Source organism: Camelina sativa, chromosome 15 (genome assembly GCF_030686135.1).
Source record: "Camelina sativa cultivar CO46 ecotype springtype chromosome 15, ASM3068613v1".
NCBI lineage: Eukaryota > Viridiplantae > Streptophyta > Magnoliopsida > Brassicales > Brassicaceae > Camelina > Camelina sativa.
Genome location: NC_141894.1, coordinates 354686 through 369450, shown reverse-complemented (window position 1 = coordinate 369450; position 14765 = coordinate 354686). Strand labels below are relative to the sequence as shown.

Genomic DNA, 14765 nt, shown 5'->3' with positions numbered 1-14765 from the left:
TTTCTGTGTCTGTTAGTTCGTTATGTTCTCCATATGTGTTCTGTGATGGAGCTTGAGAAGTGATGAGCTTTCTATGTGGATTTGATAAAAAGTTACAAAATCATGTCACTAGTTCCATTTGTCTGCCGTAGGTTAACAATTAGAACTATGGAGGGTCAAGTTGGCTCTTTTAATTAAAAATTTTATTATATAGCCAATACATGGCCTTAGAGGTTTAGTTTAACACTAAAACGGATATTTTTCTGTTACATATTGAATTAGTATACTTCAAATCCGAATATTGCCAACATGTTTAAAAGTTCAAAACCAAACAAAACTTGAATCAATTAATAAGAAAGAACATTCAAGATAACAAAATTGACCCTTTACCAACTTAATTTATTAATGATCATGCTGAGGGATAAAAATTCCAACAAGGCTCTTTCGCAGCAGCTTCTTCTCGTCTTTATAAACACACTCTCCTCTTTTGAGTCCCTTTCCCTTCCCCTCTCTCTTTCTCTCTGCCTCTCTGTGAAATTTTGATGGCTATACTCTCAACATGTTGGCTAATTATAGAATCCATAGTGATTCGAGATGGTTTCTTGAGATCGTCTTATCTGAAACTATACATGCACCCTGTTGTTCTGTTTCTTTGTCAACTTCTTATATGGCTCTATCTCTTCTTTTTATGGCTTCTCCCATGTTTTCAAACGTTATACAACGCCTTTTCATCGGTCTTGGTCACGTTCTCTAAGCTATTTACTAGTTTTCTCCGAGTCATTATGGTTAGAAGGGAGGCTACATGTACTATTGAGTCTAGGAAAGAGATCAAAAATACCCTTAATAACTTGGAACTTTCTAGAAGTATTCATAATCCGATTCCTGCCTTTAGCTTTTCTTTTAAATATCAAGTGGACACTCAATTAAAAGTTCTTTTAGCTCAGCGAGAAGGCAAGATTCTTGAAGAAGATGATGATGAAGACGATTTTTTCTACGAATTTGATCGAGAAGATGTTGTTGAGCTTCCTGAAACGGAAGGGGAGGAGGAAGAGGTACAAGACATTGTTGATGCTATTAACATGGAGAAGAATCTTGAGTTCGAAATCCAGACGACTATGCCACTAGATCAAGAAGATGAATATTCTATAACCAGTGATGAAGAAGAAGAAGATATCATTAACTCAGACGTGGAGAATGATGATCTATCTTCTCTAGCAGCTAGCGATAGAGATCATCCCTCGCCTTCATCTACTGCAAGCTTGGATTCAGCGTGCCAAGATTCAGTTGTGATAGAGAATCAAACACATCGAGTTGTTGAAGATGATGAAACTGATCAAGTATACAAGAAGTACTGCGAAAGAATGAGATGGTATGACATACTCAGCCGCGATAGAACCTATGGACTAAGTAAGTCTATTTTTATTTTTACTGTCTTTATAAGTTATAACTGGGGGAGACACCGAATAAGTCTAAACTAGAATCTCAGGACCTACACAACAGTCGATTTGTCATTTTTACAGCATTCTCAAGACTAACAATAATTGAAACCAAAGTCTTTTTAATATACTATAGTTTACCAACCAGTACTATAACATAATTTTGATGTTTAATATTCATTTTTACCATTCCTAGGTGTGATCACGAACCAAATGACGGCAAGTAGTTTGCGCTCATGGGGGGAAACGGCAGAGAAGAGGCTAAAACAAAGCATAGAGAAGGACCTTGAGCTAGTTTATGTTGCTCAGTCTTGCTTATCATGGGAAGCTCTTCAGCATCAGTACATTACAGTGAGAAATAGTTCGAAACCCGCTGATTCGAGAGGTGAGTTACATGACGTTATCTCTAGAGAGTTCCAAAACTTTCAGGTCTTGTTAGAGAGGTTCTTGGAAGATGAAAGGTGCCAAGGAAAAAGAGTCTTGAGCTTTGTTCAAAGGAGATTTGAGTTGATGAGCTTCTTTCAAGTCCCTCGACTCTCAGGTAATTAATTACTTTATTCAATTGTCACATATATTATATATTAAATAATACCTAGATTTTTCAAATACTTTTCTTGGTGTGTGGGTTACATCGAGTATAAATTGAGAGTTCATATAATAGTTTTTAATTACGTTGGTTGGAATCGTAGGAACAAAAATCTACTTTTTTTTTTTTAGCAACAACGATTAGTTATGAATCTTGCTTTTTCTTATAAAATTATAAAGATGTGATCATAAGATGAGCTTTAACAGACTTCTTGACTAAATTCTAAAATCACTATCAAGATTCATCACTCTACTCCTTAAGAAAACATTTTAAAACTCCAAACATATCATTTTAGATACGACTAATCTATGGATTAATTTTTTAAAATAAATTACGTGAATAAAATACCTTATAATTTGGAATTCTAATTTGTATTTCTAAAGAAATAGTCTAGTTTTGGTCTCTAACAGGTTATGTGTCGACAGAATCTTTCGACGTAAATTGGTGGATAAGTCACACAACTCACAAGTCACAAGAACACTCCTTATCTTACTTAGATGACTTGTGTGACTTGTGATAAGTTATCTACCAATGAATATTAATCAAGTAAACTCTTAAAAATTGTCAACTCTACATGTTGACCAAGAAAAAGATGTGCTTACGAAACTCCAAAAAAAAAATAGAAATTTCAAATGTTGAGGGTTAGCATGATTCATCCATTTTTAGATTCGTATAATTTCCACATGATAATTCTTTTTGGGGTCAAAATCTCTTCATTCTAGATTCTTTTTCCATATAGAATTATCTAAGTTTTGTTTTGAACTCATAATTTCCTTATCTTTATCTTATTTTTTCCAAAGGATATAATAGAGAGGGACCTCATGAAGGAGAAGAAGAAAGACAGGACACACAAGTGTTGAAAGCAATAGAGAGATGTATTGAAGTCTTCTATGACTTTGTGAATGTAGACATCAAAAAACCTTTGATGTGGGAAAGACTTAAGATCTCTTTGACTAATTCTCCTCTTATGGAATTGGAAGATCCTAGAGACTTTAAGCTCTTTCTTGACCTTAAAAATTCACACCAAAAGGTTAATTTACTTTTATTAACAATTTAAGACTTTTCATTTTCCCTTGGGTTTTTAGTCTTTATACATCTTAATGTTTTTTTATTTGTGAAGAAGGAACAATTGTTGAAGGAGATCCAAGGGAACAAGAAGAAAATTTGGTTCAAGAAGAAATCTTCCAACATGGAAGAAGATAAGATTGAGAAAGATGAACATTTTATGTTAGTGAGGTTCATAATGATAGATTTAAAGCTAGTGTCTAGGGTTTTACACATGTCTTTAGTCTCATCTTCTCACCTCAAGTGGTGTCAACACAAGCTCAACAACATTCACTTCAACGGTGACAAGATTTCTAGAACTTTCTCTCCTATTTTATTCCCATCTTCTTGATTTCTTTAAGTTAGGGTTTTCACCATATGTAATTATCAATCTACTTTGTGAAGTATATCTATCACTTTAGAATTACTATAGAGAGAGAGCAACAAAGATTAACAAGCTTGATCCTTAGACCACAAGGAGCTTAATGGCATGAGAATTTGCCGAGCTCCAATGTAGTTTTATCACCAAATCTACACAACTAAGCTTCTTAACAACTCCAAAAACAGGTTCTTTATAGACAGTAAAAAAAAAGGAACATTTATTAACTCACCATTGATATTTAGCAGCAACAAGAACTTCTTCGTACTTCTCTGCAGCATTATCCCAACTCAAATCTTGTGTCATTCCTCTTCTCTGAAGCCCTTCCCAACTCTGTTTATACTCTCTATACGTCAACAAACAGTTTCCTAAGGCATGTATCAGCTTACCTGCTTCTGCACTATCAAATGTCCAACCAAGACCAGTTTCACTATACGGGTCAAACTGTTGAACTGTATCTCTCAACCCTCCCACAGCATGGACCACCGGAATGGTTCCATAGTTCATTGCGTAAAGCTGGTTAAGACCGCATGGTTCGAATCTCGAAGGCATCAGCAATATGTCTGCACCAGCTGTTATTCTGTGTGCTGTCTTAACCGAGAACCCAACCCATCCCCGTGCTTTATCTCGGTATTGATGCTCCATTTGTCTGAGGACCTCTTCAAGATCCGGTCGCCCTGTGCCTAACATAACCAGCTGAACGTCCTGACTCATCATCCATGGAACCGCCTCAGCTATCAAATCAACACCTTTCTGGTGATCCAATCTTCCAATAAAACCGATCAGCGGAACATCAGGTCGAATAGGCAAACCAAGCTCTCTCTGTAATGCAGCTTTACATTGAGGTTTACCAATTCCAAGTGTCTCCACGGAATAGTTGGTATAATCATCAGAGTGCAAGTGAGTATCAAATTCAGGGTTCCATTCTTTTGTATCTATACCGTTCACAATTCCTCTAAACTTCCAGTCGTTTTCATTAATGATGTTATGCAGACCCCAACCACCTTCTAAGGTCTTAACCTCCCAGGAATATCCATGGCTAACAGTGAGAACTCTATCGGCAGCTTTTAGACCAGCAGCAAAAATGTTGAAATGCTCACCTCCTACAGGGTCATATAACTTGAAGGTATCCAAGTAATGCCCCGGTAAATCCACGCATGAGAAATCATCTACCGGTCCCCGACCCTAGTTTGCCACCATTATGGTTAATGCACAGATCTCTGGATATAATAAGCATGAAATCAGTCACTTCTTGGAATGAAGATACTAACCTGATGAGCAATGTTATGGATTACAAGAACAGATCGTGTGTATTTCATTATTCCGTGATCTCGGTAATAGGCTTTCAGGTAAACTGGTAGTAACGCAGTGTGCCAATCATTTGCTATAAAAGCCAAATTTCCATCTCCATAACACACACCTCCACAAGGAACATACCACGGAACCTGAATTTTTTTTTCAAGAACCCGAAACTGGTATAAGAAGGCGGCAAAATATCGATCTCCTGTTCAAAATCTTAGAGCAGAGGTTTACCTCAACAGCAGCCTTGCAAAATAAAACCATTCGCTTCAAGATATCCTGGATTCAGATATACCAAACTTAGTACTTGTAGGCTGAATTTGGTAAAGAAGAGGGAGAATAAGACAGAAGTCTTACAAGTCGGTTTCCACCGTAAATGTTATTACTCAGATGCCGGAAGACAGGGCTGTCAATGAAAACAAAATCAACACCATCTATATATGCGTGGAAGTACATTACTTCCATGTCCTGCAGTAAAGTGTGCTCCACTTCAGTTTTCTCTACCACGTCTACTCTTTGTTAAGGAATTTAAATGAAAAGGAAAGAAAAATTCCAATCTTGATACATTAACAGCTTTTATACCTGCCCGGCCACCTTATATCTCTTCCGTACCCCTAAATCTTTGGCTTCGGCATACTCTGCATACCGAGGAACCACAACCTAGCAAGAAAAAATAAAGAAGATGATTAACTTAACTAATTTGAGTTTCGATGTCCACGATCAAACAGAGAGCTTTGATGACACCAAAAAAGGCACTCTTTGATCAATATTACCATAACCCTATGTCCACGCCGAGCCAAAGCTTTTGGCAAAGCACCAGCTACATCTCCAAGGCCACCTATAAAATTTCTCACAGTGTTCAGTTCGTGTACTCCAAGAGAAGCCTACTTATGCATGAGTAAAACAAAACCCGCACAATCGATCAAAGGTAAACAAAAATGAAATAATTACCTGTTTTTGAAAATGGAGCACACTCTGCGGCTACCAATATAACATTCATGACATTTGCTCCAGCTAGTGGAGGCGGCATCTCTTCGTCCTTCCCAGGTTCATTAGTGTCGCTACTAGTTTCTACATGTGTCTTATCCTCTCTTTCTTCCATGTACTCCTCGGTCTCTATACTTGATGTTTCAGGTGCTTTAGTCAGGTAAGAGGGTAGTGGGTCTGCCCAAAATGCACCAGCGCGAGAATTACTCGGCTTTCCAGGAGAAGCTACGGGATCAGAAGTCTTCTCAGAAGAGGTAATAGTAGAAGAGGGTTTATAAGGAGGATCTAGACTAGAGGCTACTACACTAGACCAAGGTTTCCCATTAGTGGCTACACTGGATGGTTTCTCAGGAGAGGTTACAGGGGAAGAAGATCTAACAGGCACTGAGCTTTGTTTGCTTTTCTTCAGGGATTCAGTACTACTGGGAGATAAAGTATTAGGTTCTGATTCTTTGTTCAAAGATGACTTGCCATAACTGCTTGCGCTGACACTACCGTTTGCGTCTCCATCCATCTTATCTTTCATAGTAGTATCAGCATTTGCATTCACAGAAGAACCATAACCTTTCCCATCATCCAAGTTAGGTGTGCTCTCTTTTATAGATGAGACCAGCTTCCTCCTTTCAGCAATCTGAAGAGTAACATGACAGATAAAGTGAAAGAACATAAGACACTAATTTCAAACAACAATTCAATAAATCTAATCCTAAAACAGCCTCCATAGAATTAAGCATCACAAACACCATTATATTGACACATTCTCACTTACATCTCATAGTTTTGGACAAAAAAAAGGACCTTTTATACTCTAAGTTTCTAAAGATCTCCAGAAAGCAATTGAGTGACCTAATCCTGACATTGAATCATTGCCAAAAGGCTAAAAAGGGTACCTTTACTATAGACCCAAGAAATCAAATGTAAATTTTGGAGAGCAGAGTAAAAAAGGATGGATCTAGTAAACCTGCTGAAGAAGGTTCCTTTGCATAGCAAGAACCTTCTTGCTCTTCTCAATGGTAGCCTGAAGCGCATCCTCTGGCTCATCTCCACTGGTAGGTTCAGAAGAATCAGAGCTGCTAGTAGCCTCAACGCGCCTCACACACTTCCATCGATGTCTAAGAACGAAGCTCCGACCACGAAAGGACAGCGACCCATCAGGGTAAGAAACTCGGAGGAGACCCGAATTCCTCAGCGTAGAAGAAGAAGAAGAAGAAGAAGAAGTGACTCGACGGTGAGTCTTGATTTGACACAGAAGAGGAAAAGAGCTCTCGGCAACTGATGCCATTAAACTTCGATTGATTCAACCAATTCAAGAAAAAAAAAAGTTTCTTTTTTTTTTTGGTTATTAAGTAATGAGAAGATGGATCACACACAAACTCGGACAAGTTTCATCAACGAAATCGGACAGACCTAATTGAGAAGAACCGAACTCAGATGATCTAAAAGACAAAGGCTTTTTCTTTTGTCAGCGAGAAAAAAATAAAAACGAGTGCTTTGAGAGTGTAGTTGCGACGGCTGTGTTGTTGTTGTTGTTGTTGTTGTGGATTATATAAATCGAGAGAAAGAGAGAGGAATCAAACAAAAACAAAACAGAGTCGTGTGAGAGAGATTTGCACAACAATGGGGCCACAATGATCTTTCACCATATACAACAACAAATACTCTCAAATACCATTCGCGTGATTCATGAGCCTTAATTAATACTACTATGCAATTTTTATATTTCTTTCTGTATCTATTTGTTGTTGGGGATGGATCCATCTATCTCCACATACGTAGTTTTAGTTAGGCCTCGAGAGTTTCCCAAGAATAAATCGTAATCGTCCAAACAAAAAATACAGATATCAAGAAGACTCTTAGCACCGTCCAATTCTTTTGACCATTCCTTTCAATTTTTTTTTACATTTTAAACATGCACAAATTGATTTCATTAATTATATATTTTGAATCTTTCTAGAATTTTTTTTTAAAAAACTTCACACCTCATATTCAAATGAAACTTTTGATATTAATTATTAACGTTTTTTAAAAAAATGCTAAAAATTAAATGTTTTATGCAATTTAATGAAATTTTTTTATAAACTGAAGTATATTTAATGAAATTTATATACATCCAACGATAACGAAACCGTCAATGTTTAAAGTTTAAACTACATAAAGTAAATAAATATTTTTTTTTCTTTTAATGAGTAACAACCAAAAACGTAATTTATTTATTTTATTTTTAAAAAAGAAACTGATTAGTTGGATAACATTTGATCGACTACTATATATATATATAACATGCAAATTTTAACTAGAAGTAATAAAAAGGAGATTAAAGAAAATAAATAATGAAGACTAATAGTAATTGTGTTTTCATGGCATCTCTTCTAGTGATCACCACATTGGTATTGTTTGCTTATCCAAGTTTGGCTTCAAAACTTGAAGATAACGAGGAACCGTTGATAGATCCCAATGTTGATTTAGATCCGTTTGCGAGGTCCCCGACTACGGATGAAATCAATAGAGACATGACTCGTAAACTGCCAAAAGATGTTTTAGAGTATGCCCTGTTTTGCGGTCAATTGATGGGAGAATCTAGATGCAACGATGAAGTCCTGGGTGAGATTCTTCAAGATAAACCAGCTTCGAGGTATTGTTGCATGAAAATGATGATCTACGGCGAAGAATGTCACATAGCTTTTAGGGAATTTATGTTTAAGGTTTATAAGTTCAAACAATTTGCTTCTAAAGCCCGTCCTCGGATTCGTCAAGTCTGGAACAGATGTTATGCTGAAGTTGGAGGTTTATTTTAACCATTTTCTCAATCCCTTCATTGTATCCATCCAACTAATATATATGTAAACCAATAAAATCATAATATTTTGTTTTTATTTTTTCAAACGAGTAAGCGTTATAACTTGAGCCTTATTATAACGTGAATTTTCAAGACTTTTAAAAATTCTATAATGCAGCTTATTATTCCCAAGAAAACAATCACATTTAATGAAGAAAAGAAAAAAAAAAGCGATATATAGTCATATAGAAGCAAACAATAATAATCAAACTCAAATAGATATATTTTCATTTTTATACTATCTCTTAATTAGGAACCCGACACATCTTACGGATCTCCCCAGCACGACCCGTGAGAACTCCGCTCCGACCCATTTTCACCATAGAGACACCAAAGTCATGAAAGAACATTGACCCATGAGTTCTTAATTGCTGCAAGACATAAGCCTTAGTCTTGGAGTTGTCCAATAGAGCAGCATCCGATTGGAAAAGTCCTCTTCTCTTAGCCACTAGCGTGAAGTAGCTCACGTCAAAAGTCTTGAAACTTCCTGGATCCATCTCTAGAGCCGTCGTCGTGTCGGTTGGCTTGCATTTCTGCCTGAGTTTAACTGCGTACTCTGAGTCCAACTTCGGGTCGCTGTCTCCTCTTCCGGTGAAGTTGTAAAGCCGGTTTGTCACTAGAGGACAATGTCCCATTCCAATAGTGTGTCCACCTTTAGAAAAAAAACATGTGTATTTTCCATATATTAATTCACTACCAAAACAGGTTTCTAATTTTTCATTTTTCTCAGTCGGGCTATATAATATGATATCATTCAATATTTTATACGTACCTGAAAGAATGACTAGATCCTTCTCGTTGAGGCCGTTTGAGCGAAAATCTGTGATAAGCTTGGTGATGTTATCAAAAGGCGATGGCAAGTTGACCTCGTTGATATTAGAAACCCTGCCGTCTCTTCTTCCCGTTTCAACTTCCCACGATGGTCCTTCAAGCTAAAAATTTACATATTTCATAGTAAATATAGGGAGTTCTATGCATGTGTATGTAGAATTTTTTTTTTTGTTTAATGTGATGAAGATACTTACTGCTACCATTGCGTCTCTGGCGACAAGTGCCAAGACATCAGAGCAAGAAACAATGCCCGGGCACACTTTTTCTAGAGCCGCCTTGGAATCGTCTATGATGCCAAACCCTCGAAGGCTTAGGTTAGGAACCGCACTCTTCTCGCCTTGATTGTTCGATTTATCTAACAATATTGATCCGTCACATCCCTGTTAATTATAAGATTCACGGATCAGACGATAGATAATACAACACATTAATAGTTTTACTAGGAATCTCACATTGACAAGAGAACGTACGTGACGTATGAAAAATATAAAAGTCATGAGTCGCTTCACGCTTTACATAAACTTACTCGAACAAAGCAGTCGTGGAAGAACATTCTAAGCAAAGGAGCACCAAGAGTAGGCGCTTTCTTCATTGCTTCGAACACGACCTTTTTGACAATACCCTCGACTTGTGGGCATGTTTTGCTGTAGAAACCTACTTTTAAGCCTTGTGAAGTGGCTTGAGCAAACAACAGCACTAAGAACAAGCAAGAGACAACTAATCCCTTAGAAGCAGCCATATTTGAACTGTCGTCTCTTTAGCTTGTAGCTCTGGACTTTTGTTTTTTGCTAGATTAATTGATGATGAATTGTTGATGAAAGTCGAAGTTATTTATACTCAATTGAGTAAGTAGTTTAAACTAAATTGCAATATTGTAAGTGTTTGTGGTTAGAACATTGAAATTAATTAACATCAAAATGCAGTTGACTATCATTGGTCTGCGGTGGAATGCTTGTTGCATTTTTGTTGTTCATAAGACCAATCATTGTTTCTATAAATATAAAGAGTGCAAATTGACAAAAGTCGTACTATATTTGTGTATAGAAAATATGTATGTTTGTGTATATAATATCTACGCGTGTTTTTCCTTATGTATGGTGTACATATATTGCTACACCAAAAACAAAGGGCTGCCTAAATTTCCCATTTCTTTAAGACCAGATAAAATACAAATTGGGTTTTAAAAATTGCAAATTTCGTGTGTCTTTACGTCACTAAGACGCCTATATAGTTCCTCTAACAAGAGAATGACACATATAGTTTGGATAAAACAATGTATTTATACTACTTTAATTGCCATATAGCTCGGGACAATAGTTTCCTAACCGATGGAAGAATTTAATTAAACTTTAGTTTGTATTTTAGATTAATATATCTACGTATGCATGATGAATGAATGAATGTTTAATCTTTGGACGTTATCGAAAAACAATTATTTGATCCCACATGCATCCATGCATTATAAGTTCCCTGTAATGTTTCGCGCATGTTCTTCCAATTAGGCCAAATCATATGACCGCGACGCTTTAACCTTTTAAAACTACCGCCATCTCTTAGCATTCTCTAAATTAAAAATTGTCTTTCACGATGGACTCCAGAAACGTTTATCAACTTTGCCAACACATCCACATTGCAACGTTTCAACTGAATGCTGATGATAATTATTCTTTTGTTTTTATACATACTATTATATTACCATATTCTAATTAAAGAAATTAATTACAGGCCCGTATTAAATCTTATCCAATAGAGGTGAGCGTCTTAGTGGCATGTGCAAGTGCAACCCCTTTTGGAGGAAATTACACCTCCCCTAGTTTGATCCCCCCTCTGGAGACGGCGTGGTGTGCATCTCTCTTTGAACATGAAAATGAAAATTCAACTAAAATAATTACTGCCTCTGTTTGATTTGTTATTAACTTATTATATTACCGATACTTTATTCAGTTAATACAAAGGTCTATCTTTCAATTCAGGAAAATACTACCAAACTGTTTCATCATATACTGACAATACTGTCAAAGGAGTGAGCTTAGTAGCGTTGTGAGATACACGGTACTGAAGTAGTACTGTCTCTACCATCATGGTACAGCCGCAGAATCACAGCCGCGGTTTCTTCAATCGCCTTATTGGTCACATCTGCAACCACAACCACAACCCCCAAAAATAACATGAGAATACTGTCTACTTGAAAACCTTGTTGTTGCTAACATTGAGTAACAAAAATGAGAATAAGTTTTTAAGTGTTGTTGTTTACCTATCACTGCCCATCCGGGGTTTTCCGCAAAGATCCTTGACGCGAAATCCAGTTCTTTCCGAACAGGATCTATCCCTGAGTAATTGTTTTCTGCCTGTGTATCTACCCCTAAAGTTCTAGCCCTTGTTCTCCTAATCGCTTGAAGTACAACAAGCTGAATCTTCAAAGCAAAAACCTTTCTCGGTTCAACATCAAAGAGTGTCCTGGGTGGTTCCACACCCATCACAAACGGTACGTTCGCAACTTTGTACCCCTTTTGAGCTATGTAAGTCGACAACGGCGTCTTCCCTGTCCGAGAAACCCCAACTAGAACTATATCAGCCTTACTTAAGTTCTCGGGTAAAGTCCCATCATCTTGCTTAATGGTAAACTCAATGGCTTCAATCCTTTTGAAATATGCATCATTGAGAGTCTTGACCCTACCAGCTGCTCCACGGGTAAGACCTGATGGAGAAACACCTAAGTGAGACGCAATCCCTTCGATGATTGGTCCTAGGATATCAACCGAAAGCACACCACATTGATCGCAGGCTTGTTTAGCAGATTTAGCCATTAAAGGGTTTGCTAAAGTATAGAAACACATTGCTCCTTCCTTGGCCGCTTGGTTAATAATCTCTATTAGCTTCTCCTCATCCTCAACCTGAACAGAACAATAACCCAAGCCAAACCAGAGTCATAACAATTCTCAAACCCTAACAAAATGAGCTTGTTCTCATCCCTAACGTGACAGTTCCAAAACCTAACTCATCACAACTAGGTACAAAGATCACTAATTGTAACTCCCTGTGATTGATGATGAAACTTAAAAGGAAATTAAAAAAAGATTGTTTTTTTTGCTTACCCAAGAGAAGAGATGAGTATTTACAGAAGACCCACGATTCACCGAGTAATCTTCGAACTGCCCCAAAGCGGCGTTAACGGAGTGCTCAGCCGTCCACCCTGTCCCGTCGGAAATCAAATAGATAGACTTTCCCGCCGTTATCTCAACGTCAATCGCCGACGTCTTCTTATCATCCTCCTCCGTCTCATTGGATTCCGTTGCTTGACGGAAATGCGTGTTATCGGTACGGCGAATTGGACGGTCGAGCTTAACACCACCGGATCGTAAAGCTCGGCCCATGGACCAGCGATTCAATTTGGGACTAATCTTCATCTTCGGACTCGACGAACCTGTCGGAATTGGAGGTTCGGGATTGCCTGAGACGCCGTGTTGGCTCATCGTTAAAGATGATGATAACCACGGTTACGTTTTCAGCTTGTCACGCCGGCGTTAATTATATTATCCAAATCACGGTGGTCCAACCGTTTTGATATGAGATATTGACGGATCTATTTTTCGTTGGGCTTTAGAAACAGACATATGGGCTTTCAAAAGCCCATTAAAGCCAATATATTGCGCTCATTATTCAACGATGTAAGATCAATAACGCGCATCATTAGAGCGTATCGTTGACGCGCGGATTAGAACATCCTCGTCGTCCACAAAACAACATTGATACCGTGCCGACAAAAAATGAAAAGAGAAAAGAAAAGTGAAAAATTCTCTCTCTCACAATCAATCACACGTATTCTGTGTTCTTCTTCTTCTCCGTCTCTTTCGTTGCCTCTGCTTTCACTCTTTCCTGATCAGTTTATTTATATATCTGGTAAGCTAAAAAAACACTAATCGAGTTTTTGTGTGTGCTTCTCGAAGTTTCCGAATTGTTTTGTTGATACGTCTCATTTAATTATAACTTAGGGTGATGTTATTACTCTGTTCTCTCTGCAATCAATTTGGTATGGACATAGAATTAAAAAGGGCTACTTTATAATGTCAATAATGGTAGTTCTTGAGTTTGTCAAGAAATCTGATTCAAGAATCTTGTTTATGTTTTTTTTTTCTTTGATTTTAGGTATCTAGGTTTGTGTAAGAAAACAGAACAATGTATCCTTGTGGTTACGTTGCTGAAGTCACCAACTTGTCTCCTCAAGCCACTGAGAAAGATGTTCATAGTTTCTTTTCTCACTGTGGAATCGTCGAGCTCGTCGAGATCACCGGGTAATTTTATAAATCATTCAAGAGACATTTTCATTAATTCCTGGATTCTTGTTCAATGTCTCCATGTATTTCAGGTACGAAGGGGATGCGTTAACGGCTTATGTAACCTTCAGAGATGCGTATGCTCTAGATATGGCTGTCTTGCTTAGCGTAAGTGAACTCCTCAAAACATTCCAAATTGTTAAATTGGTATTGATTTTTTAACGTTTTCAGGGAGCTACGATCGTTGATCAAACCGTTTCGATATCCATGTACGGTGTCTATTTACATGAATCTAACCATCTCACACCAAAAGAAGACGACTATTGTGTAACGGTAACAAAAACAGACTTATTAGATTACTCTTTGGTTATATAAGAAGCCAAGTCTTAAAAGACTCTCAAAATCTTTCTTTTCTTGAGGTTTAAAGACCACTCGTTCGGATGCTTTTGCTTCATCACCTGGAGAAGTTGTAACCGTGGCTCAACAAGTTGTAAAGACAATGTTGGCTAAAGGCTACGTTCTAAGCACAGACGCCATCGGTAAAGCCAGAGCTTTGGATGAGTCTCAGAGATTCTCAAGCTTGGTAGCCACCAAATTGGCAGAGATCAGCCATTACATTGGCCTCACACAGAACATTCAGTCTAGTATGGAAGTGGTCAGATCAGCAGACGAGAAATATCATTTCTCGGAGTTCACAAAATCCGCGGTTCTCGTCACAGGAACGGCTGCCGTGGCTGCAGCCACCATTACAGGGAAAGTGGCTGCAGCTGCAGCGACTGGTGTGGTGAACAGTCGATACTTTGCTAATGGGGCTTTATGGTTCTCAGATGCTTTGGGCCGGGCTGCAAAAGCAGCGGCCCATATGGGTGGAGGAGGAAGCAGTTGACTCTTCTCGTTTCAAAACATAATTAAATGTGTCGACATGTGAAGTTCTTCCAAGTGTTGTGAGATAAAGAAAAAAAGCATCTTGAAGATATTATTAGTAACGTTACATATTATTACTTGTATGTTTATGAGAAAACTATAGAGATAACTTATAAAATATATGAACAAAGAGTTTATACATGAATATATGAATAATAATAATAATATAAGCCTAAGCTTTTTTAATAAA

The 14765-nt window shown here is 37.5% G+C and overlaps 6 protein-coding genes across 9 annotated transcripts; 3 read left to right on the top strand and 3 right to left on the bottom strand.

The window, feature by feature from the left end:
* Window positions 1-359: 359 nt before the first annotated feature.
* LOC104744243 (uncharacterized) lies at window positions 360-3506 on the top strand. Of its 2 annotated transcripts, none has more exons than XM_087487527.1 (4): window positions 360-1386; window positions 1612-1956; window positions 2802-3031; window positions 3125-3506. In XM_087487527.1, exons 1-4 carry the CDS (start codon window positions 522-524, stop codon window positions 3395-3397), a joined length of 1713 nt encoding a protein of 570 aa, XP_087343653.1. In that variant the 5' UTR covers window positions 360-521; the 3' UTR covers window positions 3398-3506. The 2 variants fall into 2 exon arrangements, with proteins under 2 accessions (XP_087343653.1, XP_087343652.1); XM_087487526.1 differs by having other exon boundaries at window positions 3122-3506.
* Window positions 3442-7460, bottom strand: LOC104744244 (starch synthase 2, chloroplastic/amyloplastic). Its single transcript, XM_010465264.3, has 8 exons — window positions 6672-7460; window positions 5675-6341; window positions 5497-5561; window positions 5306-5383; window positions 5081-5191; window positions 4958-5002; window positions 4696-4869; window positions 3442-4609 (listed from the first exon to the last, which is right to left on the bottom strand). Exons 1-8 carry the CDS (start codon window positions 6990-6992, stop codon window positions 3653-3655), a joined length of 2418 nt encoding a protein of 805 aa, XP_010463566.1. The 5' UTR covers window positions 6993-7460; the 3' UTR covers window positions 3442-3652.
* Window positions 7461-7953: 493 nt separating this feature from the next.
* Window positions 7954-8585, top strand: LOC104744242 (protein DOWN-REGULATED IN DIF1 11-like). Its single transcript, XM_010465261.2, has one exon. It carries the CDS (start codon window positions 8041-8043, stop codon window positions 8503-8505), a length of 465 nt encoding a protein of 154 aa, XP_010463563.1. The 5' UTR covers window positions 7954-8040; the 3' UTR covers window positions 8506-8585.
* Window positions 8586-8651: 66 nt separating this feature from the next.
* LOC104744241 (peroxidase 27) lies at window positions 8652-10453 on the bottom strand. Its single transcript, XM_010465259.2, has 4 exons — window positions 9904-10453; window positions 9572-9757; window positions 9319-9478; window positions 8652-9198 (listed from the first exon to the last, which is right to left on the bottom strand). The coding sequence occupies exons 1-4, from the start codon at window positions 10114-10116 to the stop codon at window positions 8792-8794; spliced, it is 966 nt and encodes a 321-aa protein (XP_010463561.1). The 5' UTR covers window positions 10117-10453; the 3' UTR covers window positions 8652-8791.
* Window positions 10454-11282: 829 nt separating this feature from the next.
* LOC104744240 (pyruvate, phosphate dikinase regulatory protein 2) lies at window positions 11283-13239 on the bottom strand. The gene is made up of 3 exons (XM_010465258.3): window positions 12473-13239; window positions 11632-12271; window positions 11283-11513 (listed from the first exon to the last, which is right to left on the bottom strand). Exons 1-3 carry the CDS (start codon window positions 12848-12850, stop codon window positions 11407-11409), a joined length of 1125 nt encoding a protein of 374 aa, XP_010463560.1. The 5' UTR covers window positions 12851-13239; the 3' UTR covers window positions 11283-11406.
* LOC104744238 (binding partner of ACD11 1) lies at window positions 13126-14765 on the top strand. 3 transcript variants are annotated; one of them, XM_010465257.3, is made up of 6 exons: window positions 13126-13277; window positions 13370-13407; window positions 13524-13669; window positions 13744-13819; window positions 13883-13984; window positions 14079-14765. In XM_010465257.3, exons 3-6 carry the CDS (start codon window positions 13554-13556, stop codon window positions 14535-14537), a joined length of 753 nt encoding a protein of 250 aa, XP_010463559.2. In that variant the 5' UTR covers window positions 13126-13277; window positions 13370-13407; window positions 13524-13553; the 3' UTR covers window positions 14538-14765. The 3 variants fall into 3 exon arrangements, with proteins under 3 accessions (XP_010463559.2, XP_010463557.2, XP_010463558.2); XM_010465255.3 differs by lacking the exon at window positions 13370-13407; XM_010465256.3 differs by having other exon boundaries at window positions 13275-13407.